This window comes from Ixodes scapularis, unplaced genomic scaffold (assembly GCF_016920785.2).
Source record: "Ixodes scapularis isolate PalLabHiFi unplaced genomic scaffold, ASM1692078v2 PGA_scaffold10__122_contigs__length_95168666, whole genome shotgun sequence".
In the NCBI taxonomy this organism is placed as follows: Eukaryota; Metazoa; Arthropoda; class Arachnida; order Ixodida; family Ixodidae; genus Ixodes; species Ixodes scapularis.
In genome coordinates, this window is record NW_024609836.1 from 77858633 (window position 1) to 77876663 (window position 18031).

The 18031-nt window shown below is 43.8% G+C and overlaps 1 protein-coding gene across 1 annotated transcript; it reads right to left on the reverse strand.

Annotated features, from left to right (window-relative positions):
• Window positions 1-1789: 1789 nt before the first annotated feature.
• On the reverse strand, window positions 1790-15342 carry LOC8024228. Its single transcript, XM_029989829.4, has 9 exons — window positions 15179-15342; window positions 14791-14911; window positions 12895-13034; window positions 10421-10544; window positions 8878-9002; window positions 7525-7642; window positions 5246-5385; window positions 3914-3992; window positions 1790-2087 (listed from the first exon to the last, which is right to left on the reverse strand). Exons 1-9 carry the CDS (start codon window positions 15243-15245, stop codon window positions 1808-1810), a joined length of 1194 nt encoding a protein of 397 aa, XP_029845689.3. The 5' UTR covers window positions 15246-15342; the 3' UTR covers window positions 1790-1807.
• Between the last annotated feature and the right edge of the window lie 2689 nt (window positions 15343-18031).

Genomic DNA, 18031 nt, shown 5'->3' on the forward strand with positions numbered 1-18031 from the left:
AATATTCATGGCGGGTAAATATATTTTTCCCGGTTTGCGAAGCCACTATTCGCCGAAAGTATCTCCCTGAAATGTTTTCTGAAGTAACCCAACTCAATAAGGTAGTTCTTGCCGGCCAATTTTGAAAAGCTTTTATTTTTTTTACCAATCAAGTGCTTACTTCAAAAACACCATTTTTTTGTTTACCTGTCTTTTGTTTCTATCGCCCTACAGTATGCCTATAGTTCATAATTAGCCGAACTCTTACCAGGAAACCTTCATCATTGAAGTGTTTTTATTGTATGCACCGACAACCTAAAAAACCTAGGACGTGACGAGTTTCGATTTTTTCATCCTGGTCATCGCTTTTCAGCCAATCGGATTGGAACCACAGCCGATCATAACGACAAAGACCCAACTACAAAGCGAGAAGCATGACCTTAAAGGAGCGATGCAACAATTTTTGTACTTTGCGCAAATACAGCTTAAAACGGATCCCTAACCTTAATGACCTATGAAACACGCGTTCGTTCTTCACCCCACGCAATAGAAGTCCCAGAAAAAAAATTAAGAAAAACGAGCAGCGTTCACCCCCTCAACTCACAGCCAGAATAAGCGGCCACGTGATCTGGAGCCGATTATATGCCGCCAGTGCTGATCATAGCCACGCGCTGGGGTTGGCAAAGCGCAGGACACGCGCTGAGTTCCAGACATTGTTATGGCACGGCTGTTGTCGTCGTTGCAGCGATTGGACACGGGTCACTACCCGAATGCTTATTGAGCTAGCAATTATCACGAGCCCAAGTCGAGTGCCCACGCAATGCTCGGGTCCAATCTATGAACCGCATATAAATATCGTCACTTGGGTGTACTGCGATCCCCACGTTACGTCATCAAATTTTGCAAAGGAGAGATTGAATGAAAATGATCGCCTTTTTCCTTGAAATTACACCGCAACAAAGGAGTTTCTTAGCCAGTGGCCTTGCGTGTGGGTATCCTTGAGTCCCAGGTGTGCCAGTAAGCTCGTGTAGAGTGAAAAACATTCCAATTGAATATCGTTGCACCGGTCCTTTAATAGGCCCCGCCCTTCATCTCTTAAGTCGTTTCTTATGTTGTCAGTGACGATACAGGGCCAAATCGGAAAATCAAAACGCATTTTTTTTTTGTTTTTCCTAGCAAAAATCTATTACTGATCGCAGTAAGCTGAAACTCCGTGAGGGTGTTTCAGTAGGTGAATGTGATAAAATGTGAAAGTTTAAGAACATGATGTTACCCGTTGATCAAAAGATACGGGAGAAAATCTACATCTTCTGAACGAGCCGACATCCACCTTAGACTTATATTCATCATGCCAAAATATGACAATATGTTCGCCTGTAACGTTAAATGCAAAAAAAAAAAAAAAAAAAGATATATAACAACAAGAAAGAGGATATTGTTTCCTTTCTGTTTGACAAGCTTTTTCGAGGAAAACAAATGCTGCGGTCGCCCCCAATATCATTTCTTGCTTTGATGAATATTAGGCTTAGGTGAACCTCGGCTCATCGAGAAATTTTGTTTTCCTCCCGTATCGTTCGATCCAGGTAACGTCACGTTCTCAAATTCACGTATTTTGTCCCCACGACCATAGCGTCACATTCTCACAGACTTTCATATTTCTGCGGTTCACAGTTCATTTTTACAGCCCCCCTCCACCCCCCTTCCCCCCTCCCCCCCCAAAAAAAGGGATTTTGGTCGATTGGGCCCTGTAGAAGATTATGACATATTTGGATCGCACAAGAAATATTTGTAGGGACGAAATAGGCCGGAGGCAAGCCGTCTGGAGCATTTATTTTCTTAAAGGAAAGAGTGAAATGCATAAGGCAGCCAATGTCAGCAAAATCTTCGGGCTCGTGGTGATGCCGCCGTTCCCGTCGTTGCAGTCGATTCTGCTGCAATTCTTCAAATCAAGAGGAGTGGTGATGCCGTCGTTCCCGTCGTTGCTGTCGATTCTGCTGCAATTCTTCAAGTTAAGATGAGTGTTGAACAAGTCGTGCACGGCTTTCATCTCAGGACTGTCTCGAGTACACTTTGTTGTCGCATTCAGGAAGCAATTGTAGTGGTCATGGCTGCGAGAAATTAAAGGAATACGGGATCAAAAAATTACCGAGGTAAAGCTTCCACGTATTTATGAATATAACCACTTTTAACATCGTGAATGTTTCATCCAAGATCTGATGCTCTCAGTTAACGTTGCCTCAAACAGCATTTCGTATTAGGGTGAAGTAAGTTAAAGCTTACAACATAAAGTTCTATCCGTCCATATTAAAACGGCTAAGGATATGATCCTCAAGTAAACATTTATTTATTTTGTTTTAGAGCGCAGCTCTTAGGCGCCCGTTCCCGGCTTGAGCGGCGTCGGCGTCGCCGTTGGCGTCGCCGTCGGCGTCGGCGTAACCGCGCGGTGCATTATGGGTAAATTTCCCCGCTAAATCTAGCGGAAAAAATTTCCCCGCTAAATCTAGCGGAAAAAATTTCCCCGCTAAATTTAGCGGAAACAATTTCCCCGCTAAATCTAGCGGAAAAAAATTTCCCCGCTAAATTTAGCGGAAAAACTTTCCCCGCTAAATCTAGCGGAAATTTTTTTCTGGGGGTCACGTGACCCCCTGAGGTCACGTGACCCCGTGGTCACGTGACACCCCCAGGTCACGTGACCCCCACGTGACCTTGGGGAGGGGATGTGACCCCACTGTCACGTGACCACCCCCCCTCGAGGTCACTTGACCCCCCCCCCCCCCCCTGAAAACACGTGAACCTCAGTACCCTTCCCTCCTCCTCCTCAAGAGCTGCGCTCTAATTCGGCGTTACAGGGAGTTGTAAACGGCTTTCATTTTTTTTTATTCTTTCATAACTATTTTGTATTAAAGCATGTATGACTTTTTAACGGAATCTCCTATCACAAACATTTGCCAATCCGTCCTTTCATTCGCTTGTTTAGGCATTTTCCCTCTATATTCACCTGGAAAAGTGACGTCACAAAACATTTTGATGTCACTGGGCATCACGACATGACTTCGTGACTTTGCGTGACGTGAGATCACGGGACTCAAGGTCAGTGATGACAATTTCTCCGTTAAATCTAAAGGGGAAATTGATGTCACGCGACCTGACATTACGTGACATAAAGTCACGTACGTTACGCCAACTTTTACGCTAAATTCGGTTAAGAAATTAATAAACAATACTTTTTCACTTTCCGAGACGTCTTCTTAGTATCTTAGCAAATTCAAAAAAATCCCTTCTTATATAAAGCATGCCATGCATTGCAGGACTTTAGAGATAAAGGTCAAAGGTAATTAGTAATATTTAGTGCAGGCAATAATTACTTCTCAATATATATGTCAAAGATATCCTGCCAAAGTCCATAGTCAAGTCATCTCAAAGCAAACTTCTACTGGTTTGAAAAATATCGGTCTAAAAAATTTGACTAACTTTTCCTCATCTCATATTCACCTAAGAATGGTAAGCGTCTTTAACAAAAGAGTGCCACTGATGCACCCTTCTGTTAAATAATTTTATCCTCCCTGAAAGAAAAAAAACAATTTAGCTTACAAAAAGAATTGAAAAAAAAACTTCTCCTAAGCATTCTTTCTTTACAGCCCGAAATAGCGTTTGACAGAATAAAAATAGTTATCATTTATGTATTCGTTAAATTAACACCAACCGGTCCAGCGCATTACCAAATTGGTTTTCTCAATGTCTTTCTCTACCACATAGGCATGATTCTGGTATTTTGCTTAAATATTATGACTAAACGACTTTTTTAAATATTTGTACAACAGGTCCATGCTTACGTAGTTTTTAGTCATTAAAACTAAACTTAGTTTAGCGTACTAAAACCGCCCACCGTACAGCAGCCACCTTAAATGACCCCTTCTCTTTTAGTTGTCGTTACCTGCAGAGGTCGTATGACGCAAGCTTGACGCAGGATTCCATGGCATTTTTGTCCAGGCACTGATTCAGCTCAAGCGCACCTAGAAATGCGAAAGGTTGTTCAAGCTAATTACGCACATCTTTTATTTTATTTTCTACTAAACATTTTAGCGAGAATAAGCTCCGCGTGTAGCATGACTTCTTTAATTGTTTTTTTGTAATACACTCGTAGGGCGCTTTAACTTATGAGTTAGAGTTTTATGCGTACACAGCGTGGGAGCACGAGCATGCGATTGCCGACTTTCAATTTTTTCTTGGCAACAATTGAATCGCTTTTGACAAAACTGGTCATCTTGTTTAGATTGCTTATATGGAGCTCCAACCTAAGTGATAAAAGATTCGCGCACGTCGATACCCTGTCTCGGTAAATTTCTGAAAGCGTCGAAGCCGTGTTCGCGCTGCGTCGTGTAACGCATACAGTGCTCAGCTCACCTGCCTTAATTTCACCTTGTTCTTTCTGAGATTAACGAATTCGGAGCTGCAAACTGTATGCTGCAATGCACGTGGTCAGCAGCAAGGCCACCACAATGAGCCCCCGATATGCCATCGATGCAAGTAATGTGTACCGAACACACTAAAGCCGTTGGAGGCCGAATAAACGCGGAGGTCCCGGGCCACCTTATTAGCGCCCCTCAGCCAATCACGCAGCACCATTAGTATATACGAATGTTTAAAGAAGGATTCCGCAAGGTAAAGCGTTTACACAACAAGCCATGCCCTCAATGTCTTATGCTGCCCTTTTCTATAAGTGTGGATGATCTCATGGGAGGTTTTTTTCGCGGCGGCCGAGAACCGAGCGGAGACCACAGCAATTTTTCGGGCCAAGACATCAACACTTAGATTAATCAAAACCTGCGCAATAGGATTTTGACGTCATCGCAGTGAGATCGAGCGAAGTCCCTGATTGGACACGAGAGCCGCGTCAGCGTTCGGCTGGGACTCGTCTCCAATCAACGCGTCGAAGGATACTCGGCTTCAGGCTCTGGCCCAATTGCAAAGTCGGCGCCATCCGGGTGCGGGGACGTTGCATGGAAGGAGAAGAGGCTTTTCACAGGTATTGATTATTCTGCAGTTCGTTTCGCTCTAAGTCCGACCGCATTCGACGCTACAGCCTGATGGAGCCAATCAAGAAAGCGGAAAAAGTTCACATTTCACGCGGATCTCAGACTGTGAATAAATACCTTTCAATAATCACAAAGTTTTGATTCTAACAATTTAGCACGAGTGTTAACCACGGGCTGATCTCAAAACGAAACGTACGGACCCTTATACACATTGAGTAAGATGAACTCACTTGTATGGAGGTTTGGGTCGCAGATGTGGGTACGAAGGGAAGCAAAGTCACTTTTCAGATATTGGAGTCTTTGCTTGGATTCGTCCGAGCATCCTCCAGTCTCCATGTATTTAGTGCAAAAATCAACAGACTCCAAAACGCTGAAAGCGAAGGTCAAATTAGTCACAATATATGAGAGCAAGCGCAACTTGCTTCTTTATGTTCTCACGAGCGTAATGACAAAGTTATCATTTGTTTCAAACCAAAGTTTAATTTAAGTTTTAAGAATTTAAGCTGTGGCACGTTAAAATGGATAATGCGGAGTCTTGAACACGAGATATGAGTGAGGCATATGATAAAAAGACACACACAATGTCACTTGGAAAAGTACTTACACTCGCAGGTCTGTAAATAGGGGGCAATGAGCAGCCTGTGTTTCTTTTTTTCACAGTGTGTTTTGTCGTTGCCTATGGAGGTTTTATGTGCGTGTAAACTGCGAGATGTGCGCAGCAGAAATTTTTTAGCAGTTGTGCTTTCCAGTCATTGATTGAAACACTTGCTCATGTCATATCAAGAGCTGTTCACTCCGTCTCCGAGAATACTAGTTTACTTAAATATTTTCATGCCGTCACATCAGTGAAATATTGCAAAAAAGAAATATCAACATGATTCAAAACATTAAACAATTTTACACCCTATATACAATTCCTTGAGAACACAAACGCAAGTATACAGATGATTTTGTCCATGGAGTAGTCAACAGGGTGTGAAATTGTTAGGATTCCATGCAATTTGTTACATTCGACAACGAATAGAGAGGAAACAAATACATGAACTGGATACTCAAGTAATGAACGCGCGTAAGAGGAACGGGCGTTTAGGCGGCCTGAAGAACTAATATACTTCGTGGTATCAACGTTTCAGGTTTTCGAGAATACTTTTGAATAAAACGTTCAAGCCATGTTCCCGCGCTCTTTCCCTCACTGTCACGTACGTAATTCCAAGGCAATGTAAGTATGCACGAGCCAGTAGGTATGGCCCCACACGAATTAGAGGCCAGACGGACGAGCTGGTAACCTTTCACCATGTTGAAACAGACTGAAGGTGTTTTTATTGCTGAAGCAACGTACCAAGCTAAGATCAGAAGGTGAAGAGGAATTGCAACGGCCAGGGTCTATATGAGGTTACAACCGCCACAAAGTCCAGTGTGGACGGAGTTAGCAGTGCCGGGCATCACGCTTCCTATATGGCGGACTGTGCCTTTTGTCAGGCACCTGTCTCTACCTCTAGGTGTGCGAAACCGAAAGAGAGCTGGTCAGGACAGCCATTCAAGCAGTACCGAAATAGTCCGTGGGAGGGTACGTGGGCTGATTCAGCTTTGACGACAGGGAGGCCCGAAACTGAGCTGGGCTTTGAGTGAAGTCTCAGCGGGACGCTGAGGCTTCACCTAAACAGAAGCTCAAACCGCCTGTCTAGACAAGACTTTTTAAATATTTGTGGCAAAAATGTGTCTAATGGAAACTCTTGAGCTGCACCAGGTAGAATTTGGGACGTAATATTTCCTTAAAATGAACTTCGTCACTGTTCATGATCCCGGGTGTTGCTGCAGCATCGGGAAATTACAGCCCCGGTACCTTCCTTTGCGAGTCTGCCCAAAACGCGGCAAAAATCGCGGTAAAAAAAGAAGAAAAAAACTAACTGCCTAAGTGCGGCCCACAGCTACAATGCCAAATGCCCCAAATAGCACCAAGAATGCATGGGAGAGGCTTATACTTCATTCACGTCGTTCATGTGTTCTATCTTGAGTGGAAAAGCGGCGAATCCTTGTGGTGATATCTGGCAACAATTGTCTGAGCAGGCATTATAAATATACAAGAGGCAATGGCGGAGGGCAAAGTCAGCCTGTCATATTTGCAGTGAATAAACATTATCGCTTTTCGCTGCACATTTCCCAACATATTGGCGTTGAGTTTCGCGAATGAGTTTTCCGCTCATTATTTTGAAGAATGAGAATCTATTGATAACAAGTCATAAGGAATACATAGGTGTAATGACTTCTTAAAGTGTTTGATTATCTTATCAATTGACTAGACCCTCAACTCCAAGTATGCCATTAAAATATATATTTCTTATATTTTAATATTTCCGATCAGTTGCACGATTCTGAGCAGATGGGCGGGCGTATAATATTGCTTGATGGCCTTTCTGAGAGCATGTTATCTTCTGCCCTCTTTTCCGCCCTGTCTTTCTCCGAGACGATGCTTGCATCTTGACGATAAAATTTAAGAAACTGTACTCACTTGCAGTCTTTAGCGAGCGATTTGTCGTCATGAGTGTCTGGAAATCGGACATTTTCCACGGCCCTCTCGAAACATCCCAAATATCGTTCGGCATCGCAGCGTTGTTTGCCCGAAGAACCTTTAAAAAAAGAAGTTAAATCAACTAATTGTGAAACTTTTGAAAAAGTAAATTTTCCCCTCTCTAGTTTTTCTAAAGTTGAAGCAGGTGGAATACCACTTTAAACATGCGTATTGACACGACGAATAATCTTAAGCCTATGGTCACTGTCAACTAAATAAACGCAGAGTATGGCTCAACATATTCTTGTCTCTTGCTTCGTCATTGGTTCTTTGACGTTCTTGTAAGCTAATACCGCAATCGAATTGGCTGATAAGTGATCAGGAAGTATCGGGGAATCGCCAAACCCTGCAATTCTTGCGTCGTCAGGGACTAGAGTTAGAAATAAATGGTATTTCAGAAGTGTTGTCCCAAAACATGAGAGAGCTCAGATCAGCGTTCTATTGCTCTACTTATTCTAATAAAAAAAATACATTTTTTTATAAGGAATAATAGCTTTAATGGCTCACATCACACCCCTTAGCCGCGATTCGTGTCCGCTATTGAGCAGCACACTCCTTGGAGGAGAGAAACGGAGTGCTTTATTAAAATGTTAATTATTTTTCCTATTTTTTTTTAATATTTCGGCTTTTTAAGAGGCAGGCATTTTTTTTTATAAATATCCTCTAAAATTTTTACGTTTCCTGCCATGTCCAGATCAAGTAATGTGAGAGTCAAAATATACCTTATTGATGCATTAATTAATTAATTAATTTATTTATTAATTTATTTTTTGGTAGTTTTATGTGCTCACGAACTAATATTTCAATAAATATATGGGAAATAAGCGGGTTAGGATAGTTTTTAGAGTATATTAATTAGAACTGAAACACCATCTGCAAAATGATATAATATATAAGACATTAGTCTAGATTACAGATTATATAAAATAAATATTAAATTTTATTACGTATATTGTTTTATTAGACTAAGCTCTCCCGCTCGTTTGAGAAGTACAGGGCGATGCATTTCACATTGCTTCATTTCTCAAAGTCGTCATTTTATTCCATATTCATATTTTATAGCGGAAGGTGGAACATCTTGTCCTTCATCTCTGTGCAATTACAAGCTTGCATTTTATACTCATTGTTTGTGTCTCATTTTGCGACGCTATCCTAGTGAAGCTGCCGCCGCAGGAGGCTTGTTCTCTGTCAACTCTCCTCAAAAGACAAAAGTAAGGGATCTCTCTTTTTTTTTTTTGCTAATATTCTTTGTTCTGTTATTATTACGCAATGATTTCACGCATTTGTACTCACCGTCAAAACGTGGGCAGTTGTACAGGTCAAGATTGGTGTTGTAAACGTCCTTCACCGCCTTCGTGGCAAGACTCGTGGATAGACAGCCTTCGCCGGACTTTAAATAACACGCATATCCTCCATATCTGACAAAAGCAAAGATGACGTCTCTACCTACTTTCGTTCATAGGTTCTATAGAATTTGTCAAAGCAAAGGCCATTACGGTTATTGAAGAATTTTATTTTAGAGCGCAGCTCTTAGGGGCCCGTTTCCAGCCTGAGCGGCGTCGGCGTCGGCGTCGGGGGGGTCACGTGACCCCCCCCCCCCCGAGATCACGTGACCCGCCCCCGAGGTCACGTGACCCCCCCCCCCCCCCCGAGATCACGTGACCCCCCCCCCCCCCCCCCCCGAGGTCACGTGACCCCCCCTCCGATGTGACGTGACCCCCCCCCCCCCCCCCCCCCCGACGGTCACGTGACTACCCGCAGGTGACGTGACTCCTCCTCAAGAGCTGCGCTCCAATTCGGCGTTACAGGGATTTGTAAACGGCTTTCATTTTTGTTCTTATCAAAACTTGCTTTTCAGGTGTTCCTCGTTACGGGGAACTCTCGTAACCTTATTATATATCAACCTTTTTCACTTAAACATTCTCTGCGTCTTCTTTAAACTTTACGCTTTGCAATAAACTGGCCTCAATAAAAAAATTCGAATACGTTGATGTTATGATGCTTCAAGCGACCCTTTTAAAAAGTCGACGGCTGACCGCCATTGCTTGCTCACATACCCTGAGCATGGATTAGACACGATTGTGAGGTCACCGTTTGGCAAGGACTCGGGTCCAATCACGCTCTTCGTTTCCAAGCAATGGCGACTGCCAATGTTGTTTGATGGACGTTTGAAAAGGGGTCTATTAAAACACGACCAACAATAATGACAATAATTTTTTTTTTCTATAATAGGATTCACACCTAAAATAACGCAACGATATTAGTTCATTGCACAGCCTGCTCATACAGCTGCATTACTACTCACTCATCCCCCAATCGCCTGCTCGAATCCAGAGATCTGATTGCGCGCGAAGAACCCAGATGAAGTATATATATATATATATATTATGAATTGTTTAGCCCGCTTAAATGACCTATGAAAATATCCTTCAGATCGCAACCATGGTGTAATAATTTTAACATAAAAAATCTAAAATAACATTCGAAGCGGTGGCGACAAATCTTAAACTTAGGTCTAAATGTTGCGAGTCATAACGACATTAAGCTTCAGAAGTAGTCAGAGAAGAAACCTTTACCTTATGAAGAATAGGTCAATTACGATCTCTCGCACAAAATCAAGCAATCTAATTGAATACTTTTTTTACCTGGAGTACGTGTAATTAATTGTAATGGAGAAATATTTTTGTAAACAGTTTAAGAAAGCGCAAAAGATAGTTACAACTCATTACGCGTGAACATCAAAAGCACTCCCTTCGTTTCATGCGCTGTCACTGCTTGAATGTGAGGTTCTGTGTCTTCACAAGAATGATCGCGGATGAATTCGTGCTGACATTACCTGCATTCTTTTTCATCTCGGGTAAGACGGCCAGTTTCTTCAAGTGTTTTCCGTTCATAATTGTATTCACGAAGGCACACATCAAGCATCGTCTTGTTGAGACAGCGGTTCCATTCATTCATGCCTGTAAAGATCGCATTCATTGAGCACATATTGCTGCATTGCACTCCAGTGAGGTAAACGACAAGCCATAGTACGTGGTTCCAAAGGCGTTTGCAAAGACCGTCGAAACGTGACACTCTTTGTGCATATTTGCCTCCAAGATGCGACGTTTCCGGTGCTGGCAAGCACCCAAAACTTTTTAGCTATAGAAATAATTTAAGGCTTTTATTTCTTGTACAGGGTGTGTCCGAAAAACCTCTACAGTGTTCTCTTCGCCTTAGAAATAAACTACAAATCGTGGAACGCTCAATCTCCCCGCAAGAGTAGCGCTAGTGGTCCAGACCAGATACCATAGTTTTCAGAAGTAACCATTTCCTTATTCAAAAGTTATGAGTGATCTTTTTTTCTTTTTTTACTTTTACCAGGAAACGCGGGCCCGTTGCCGGCAGTCGACGCCTCTAACCCCGTGCTTTTACGCGCTTCGCAAGGTCTCACTTTTCAAGTCCCGCTTGAGGAAGAAGGGTCCCCCTTCGAAACGTCGCGGTTTCTGTATAACTTACACATGTTGGATTAAACCTTCCAAGTTTGTTTGACCCTCGGTGCTTCTACTTTTATAAAAAATACGCCTACAGCCTACTTAGCCCCAAGATGTCATTATATATATATATATTGTTTGGGGGGGGGGGGGGGGGGGGGGGGGCATCATGCTGCATTTGAAGTAAAGTCACGGAGTGTTGATTTATGCTTCATATAATGTGTGCTTTCCAAGAAAAGTACAACTCTCGATTTCCCAATGTCCGTTTTTCTAGACTTGTGTCACAAAAATATCCTCGCAAAAATAGGAGATTTTTATGACGGAGCTGTTAAGGAGTAGTTTCATCAGGATCGCGTCCCCGCGAAGAAATTAAGGCACCGAACTCTGGACACATACCGCCATCTATGAGCGATGGCGGCAAGCCACGTATCTGGTTGCCGTCGTCGCTCAAAGATGGCGGCAGCTTTTCCACTCTGACTCGCCGACTTCCGGCCGGCCATTACTTTCCATTGTACAGCTTCGCTGATCTTCCTTCTTCACCAGAATGGAAAGGCTGAATGTTTTTTTTTTCTTCTTTTGTTCCGGTACCACGCGCTTTTGTACTTCGTTTTCCCAGTACGTTGTCGGGGATACGTGTCAGAATTTTGTGTTTAGAGTTTAGCGTCCTATTCTGCCCGTGCATAGAAACTTTCCCAGACTGGCAACAAACGACGCCACACAAGCCGCAGCGTCATGCCGTCGCATGTCGCGATCCTGGCGTCTTGGTCGTAACATTTCCGGCGACAAGTACGAGCCAATTCGAGTGTCGCTGCGGTCACGGCGTCCCAACTCCTGGCCGCCGAAGCTTCCGTGTGTTGTTGAGCTGGAGAGCGAACTGCAGCTAATCAGGTGCCGGCCACGTACACAACCGCTGCCGTGACACCGCCAGGATCGCGGTCGGCAGCAGGGTGACACTTCGAAGGACCGCCTTTTTCTTTTTATGACGGTGTCAACACATCCGTCGGAGAAGCGTTCCAGGCACCATACAGCTGTTCGCGACTATAGCAACAAAATGGCTGATTGCGTTCATGTGAAAACGCTCAATTGTTTTTAAAACAACATCTGGCCACTTTTTACTGAGAGAAGCGATGTCTGCTGTGAACAGGGTGTCCCCCAAAACAATTTACGAGGTTTTATTTACCGCAAACTTCAACTGCTCATCACGGGAGGCTCATCTTCCGGCCAAATGTAGCGATAGTGGTCCGAAACAGATGCGAAATGTTTCAGAATTAACCGTTATCATCTTCAGAAGTTATAAGTGATTTTCTAAATATTTTTTGGGAAAATCGGGCCCATTTTTTGCCCGTTTTCGGGAATAAGCACGAAAAAGCTCAATGTATTCGACAGCTCTGTCGACCACCATTTTATCATTGAAAATTTCAGAAAACCACAAATGACTTTTGAATTAGGCAATGGTTATTGCAGAAACGTCGGCCTCTAGTTCGAACCTCTAGCGCTAGATTTTGGGCGGAGAATGAGCGAGCAGCGATGCGTAGCTCTTTTGTTTGATTTTTTTCTCGCTAAAAACAAATCTTTAAAAAAAAATTGGGACGCCCTGTATATAAGATAAAAGCAAATCGGTGTTTACAACTGTACTCTGGCTGGGACATAATCTTTAGTACAAGAAATTTGTAAAGAGAACTTGTGTTAAATAAATTGTGAGCAAAAAAAAGACCGAAAAAACTACGATGTGGCTTGTTGGACACTTCCGGTATACGCCGCCACCATGATAAATATTTTATATACTTTTCTTTACCAAATATTAGTTTATGAATGAATGAGTAGAGCACATGCTTACTCTGGAAGAGATTTTCGTGACATAAAGAGTCTCTTGTTGAACGAAGCCCGTCTTTAAGGAGTTGGAGCTCGCGTCTTTCTTCTTCTGGGCAGCCGTCGATCTTTAGATCATTTACGCATGCAGATATGGCGTCCGCATTCCTGGGAACAAGATTTTCAAAGAGTTACTGAGACCAGTGAAACAGTGGTTAGCGCATATGAATCTGGCTTGAGGACCGAGGCAGGAATGAGAATCAGAAAACATTACGTCTGCAGCGAGAGCTTTGTGCTGGTAGCTCCCCGGTCGTTTCTTGCTAGTATTGGTGTGAACGCAAGACGTCGCAATATCACGTGACATTAATTTTGCCGCTGAACTTCGAGAAAAATTTATCTCGCGGGACATGGTGTCACACGAGGTTATGTCATGTGGCCCCAGTTTGCACGCTAAACTAGACAAATGACGTTAAAGCTTGAAGTCGTTTTGACGTGTGACGCCACCTGGCGTCAATTTCACCGCTAAATATAGCATAAAAATTGACGTCACGTTATCCGAGGTGTCATTACGTGGTCGCGAGCGCAACCACGTAATGACCTCAACCTGAGCGAATCATGGTTCCACCTGACGCGATGTCATTGTTTCGTGTGACGTCATATGTTACGCAACGTCACAATGTCACGTGATGCCCCAATGGCGAGGCGTAATAAATTACGGTTAAATTTAGAAGGAAAATGTCCCCGCTCAATTACAATAGCAAGGGCTGCTTGATGAAAAAACCCACCAAGTGTAATCGCAGCTTCACTGTGTTTGGCGGAATGTCTAAGCCAGGTAATTCTTCGTTGAAAGTAATCCATAATTGTGTTACAGTGACTTATTCGTCAAGCAGCTAAAGAAGATTTCACTATCTGTGTTCGAAACGAAGAATCCTGTATGGTAGGCTAATCCTGTGCAGGAGTATATACGTGCACAGTACACTAAGTATACGCGCAATCAAGTTACTTGTGGCCGCTCACTTTATGAACTAATTTCTAATATGTAGATTACATTTATTAGGAAGTTGCCACAACAGTAATTTTATTACTTTTGGAAGCTCTACAACTGCTCGTAACTGTTACTATTTTCCTTCCCACCTCTAATGTCGCCCTCTGTACAAGTTTCCTGCCAAGAAATCCTCGACCCAAATCTCTGGCTGGAGGGTGGTTTACCAGAACCGGTGGTTAAAGAAGTATACAAGTTGTTTATAAATCGGTGATTATAATTCAATGATGGACAGTGCGAAAGACCCGTTTTAAAACGGCAGAAAATTCAGCTATTTTTTAAATTCCGAAGAAATAGAAGTAGTGGTTACTATTTCAAGTAACGACCAATTACTTCTATTTTCAAGTAATGAAGTAATATAATGGAATACTTCTTAACCAGTGGTAATTGTAATCGTAATCCTTCAGTTTTTTTCTTTTTTGGAGCTGAGCTCTTAGGCGCCTGTTTCCGGCTTGAGCGGCGTCGCCGTCGGCGTCGGCGGCGGCGTAACCGTGCGGTGCATTATGGGACGCGTGACGTCACTGGTGACGTCACTGATGAACGTCGTCAGAGACTTCATCGCGGTGACGTCATCACGATGACGTCATCCTCATCGTCATTATCACGATGACGTCACTTATAGCGTCATCACGATGACGTCACGTGACCTCACGGTAGTCAAGTGAACTCACGGTTACGCCGACGGCGACGCCGACGTCGCTAGGAGGGAGGAGTAGTACGCAGGATGAGGAGGTGAGGAGGAGGGGTATACGCTCCCCTCAGTACCCTTCTCTCCTCCTCCTCAAGAGCTGCGCTCCAATTCGGTGTTACATGGGGTTGTAAGCGACCCTCATTTTTTTCTCACTAACTTGCACAACACCGTGTAGGATTAAGGACACTTACGTGCAATCCCTTTTGAGAGAATTCACCGTGAAGGATGTAATCTCGAACGTCACTTTATCCGCACCCTCAGGGAGGCAGGGACTTGATGCAAACTTTTCACATGTTGGAGCGTCGCAGGCACCTTCAAATAAAATAAAAATTGCGATAATTTTACTTCTTACTTACGCTCATGTGATAGAATAATTAATAAACGCGTGATCGAAATAATTCCAAGAATGTGATAGGTGACTATCTTTCGTAAATAGGGCGTAGATTCGTTCTCGCAAATACCGACACACTAGCTCCCTGTCTCCTAGGGAACATCATATGCCGTGCAGGCGTCCACAAACCAAAGATTCGGCATACTTAGCCGTGGTGACAAACACCAAAAAGGTGTGCAAGAACTTACCATGTTCGACGAGGAAGGCGCACAAGCAGGTCATCCATACTGCGCAGTTCCAGAATCGGGAGGCCATTTTGCGGTGTGAGCGGATATCTCTCTCTGACCTGGTTGTAAGCTCGCCGACGCTTAATATCGGCGTTCGCCGTCAGGCACCTCTCCCTGATAAGAACGATAAGGGCCGTCATTTTTTTTTTTCTCCGTCACTGCGTTTTTTTTTTATGTGTACGCGTGTGATTGTATACCAAGTATTATATCAGAGGAATGCCTAGATATGATCCTGAGTCACAAAGAAGCGCTGCGAGGTGAAATAATCGCTGGCTTGCGCTGAGGGACGTAACACCTCCGCTTGCCAATGATCTGCCTGGTCGAAATTGCAATTTCGTAGCGGTGCCAAGTTAACCTCCGTTCTTCTCTAAATTCCAGCGGAACGCTTGTTCCGACGGAGCCAATCAAAAGCAGCGCCGAAAGTTCCTCCTCACGGTGCTTCTTGTCTTTTCGCGTTTGAAATTTCGGGATGAACCGATCGCGCACACGAAAAAGAGCGCAGGATCACACGGAGCCTCCTGTCTGCTTGATTGGAATGGCCGTTGATATATCAAACGCAGAAAGACGACGATATCACCCAGGAGATGCGCTTTTGCCCTCCTTGATTGGCTCCCTGAGATTGTCGGTTGCGTTTCGACTTGAACCATAGTAGAAGTTAGCTTCGCTGCATCCATTGGTTACGTATATAGCGCACCAACTCTTAGAAAACGGCAATGTGCGTACAAAAACGTATCTTTATTACTATCTTTTTTTTTTTTTGTTTTTGCTCGTTAAAGACAGTACTGAAAACAACTATGACCGAGTCTTTATTGACGCGATAGGGTTAGGGAGCAGAAGAACGGGCGTAGGTGGCGTTGTGACGGAAAAATCCTGATTGGTCAATAGGGTCATGACGTCGCAGCCGCATGACGTAGCGCGGGAACTTCAAACAACCCACAACGCTCACGTGAAATGGGACGTCACGCGTGGGATAAAAGTGATTAAGAAAACGTTACATGTAATGCGAATTAAAGGTCGCCGCATGTCCTGAATGATGGTCGCTTCATAAAGTAATCGAATTGCCTTAAAGACAACATTTTAAGAATTTTAGGTGGGATTCAAACCCGCGACCCTTCGAATGCGAGCCAGACGTGCTATATACTGGCGAGGCCACCGTGTCCGCCGCACTTCCTGCTCATAGGCAGCAGGAGCATGAGAAGGCAATGAGAACGCCAATGCAAACGGGGCGCGATAACGCTATCGTGTTCCACCCTTAAAGGCGAGGCTTAAGTATCCTCTAAGGTTTTTTTTTTTTTTTCGCAGGGTTCTCGTAACGTTCGTGGGCACATACAAAAGGAAAAAAAAAGGTAATTATAAATATTTTTTTGAAATCGACACTACTCTCTACTGAAGAAATGGATGGCGTGGATTACTTTGTTTCCACCCCCTGCTTCATTATCGGTTCTTCGGTGTTCTTACCGGCAAATGCAGCAATCTGATTGACTGAGGTGAGATAATGAGATGTTTGGAACCCGCCATGCCCCATCATTTCTGGAGTTGTCGGCGACTCTGAAATTGGTTAATTTGAATCGGTGAATAGTTTGTAATTTTGTACAAACAGTCTAAATAGACTCGGGCAATTCACGATTCGAATGAACTCGCAAACAATATTGTCTTTTTACCATCTTTTCATGAATTTGTTACAGGAGTTGACATGCATTTGTTTTTCTTTTTTACAGATTGTTGTACGGTTTGACTGGCGTTTTGTTTTTTCTAATTTGTGTCGTAACCACTTCTACTATGGCTCATTGAGCGGGAAAGGTACAGTTCTGCATAAACAAATAAACACGCGGTGTAAAGCCGTGGAGAAGGTACTAATACGTCGTGCAAAAGACAGTCGGCAGACAGGAGAGAGTTTTAGGGAACCTTTTTTTGCACATCCTAGAATGGTACGATGGAGACTCTCCGGTACGCACTGCCAATGCGCTCCCACAAAACACTCACACATGCACATCGGATGGGCCAACACGGTTTCCTAAAACTATCTACTGTCTGAGGCGAGTCTGTTCCTTGTGTGACTCTCCTGCTACATTGATCCTACGAAAACGGTCTGCGGACGTGTTCGAAATGTACAAAAATGTGCGAAGCCAGCATATTCCGAAGATTCTCGAAGTGCGCCCACAGATACTTGCCTCCTCATGTTTGCAGCGAATGATGTGAGAGAAGTGTGACGAATCGATCGCTGATGATACTTAAGATAATGCTCTCATGTTCAGAGATAAGCGAGCATGATCAACTCAATCTGCTAATGACGATAGCACGTTTGTATTTTGAACGAATGGCTATATTTTGTTTCTTCATTCCAAAGCATCGATCCCAGCGAGAGCTCGAGGATCAGCCATCGGGGAGCGCGATGAATCACGGGAGAAGTGACGTCAACTGGCCCAGGACGGGCAAAGCTGTTTGGGGGACTGGCGTGGTCATGAACTCCGCCACTTGGTGTCGTCAACGCCTTACAACCTGACCGTTTTAGGGGCGATGCTCCTTAGGGTCTAGCCTTGTCCGGCGTCCGCACTCACATCGATTGCCATCCCATTTGTCTTCTTAAAAAAGGAAAAAATGTTTGCGCAGTCGACAGGATTCGAACCTGTGCGGAGAGACCCCAAGGGATTTCTAGTTTATCGCCTTAACCACTCGGCCACGACTGCGGGACGAGTAGGGGGCTCTGAGGTGTGGTAGTAACTCAAGAGCTGGAGATGTCATGGATGAAACGTTGCATGTATACGCTCAACGTCTATACAGGAGAGGGCGCTGCGGTCAAATGCGTATATAATC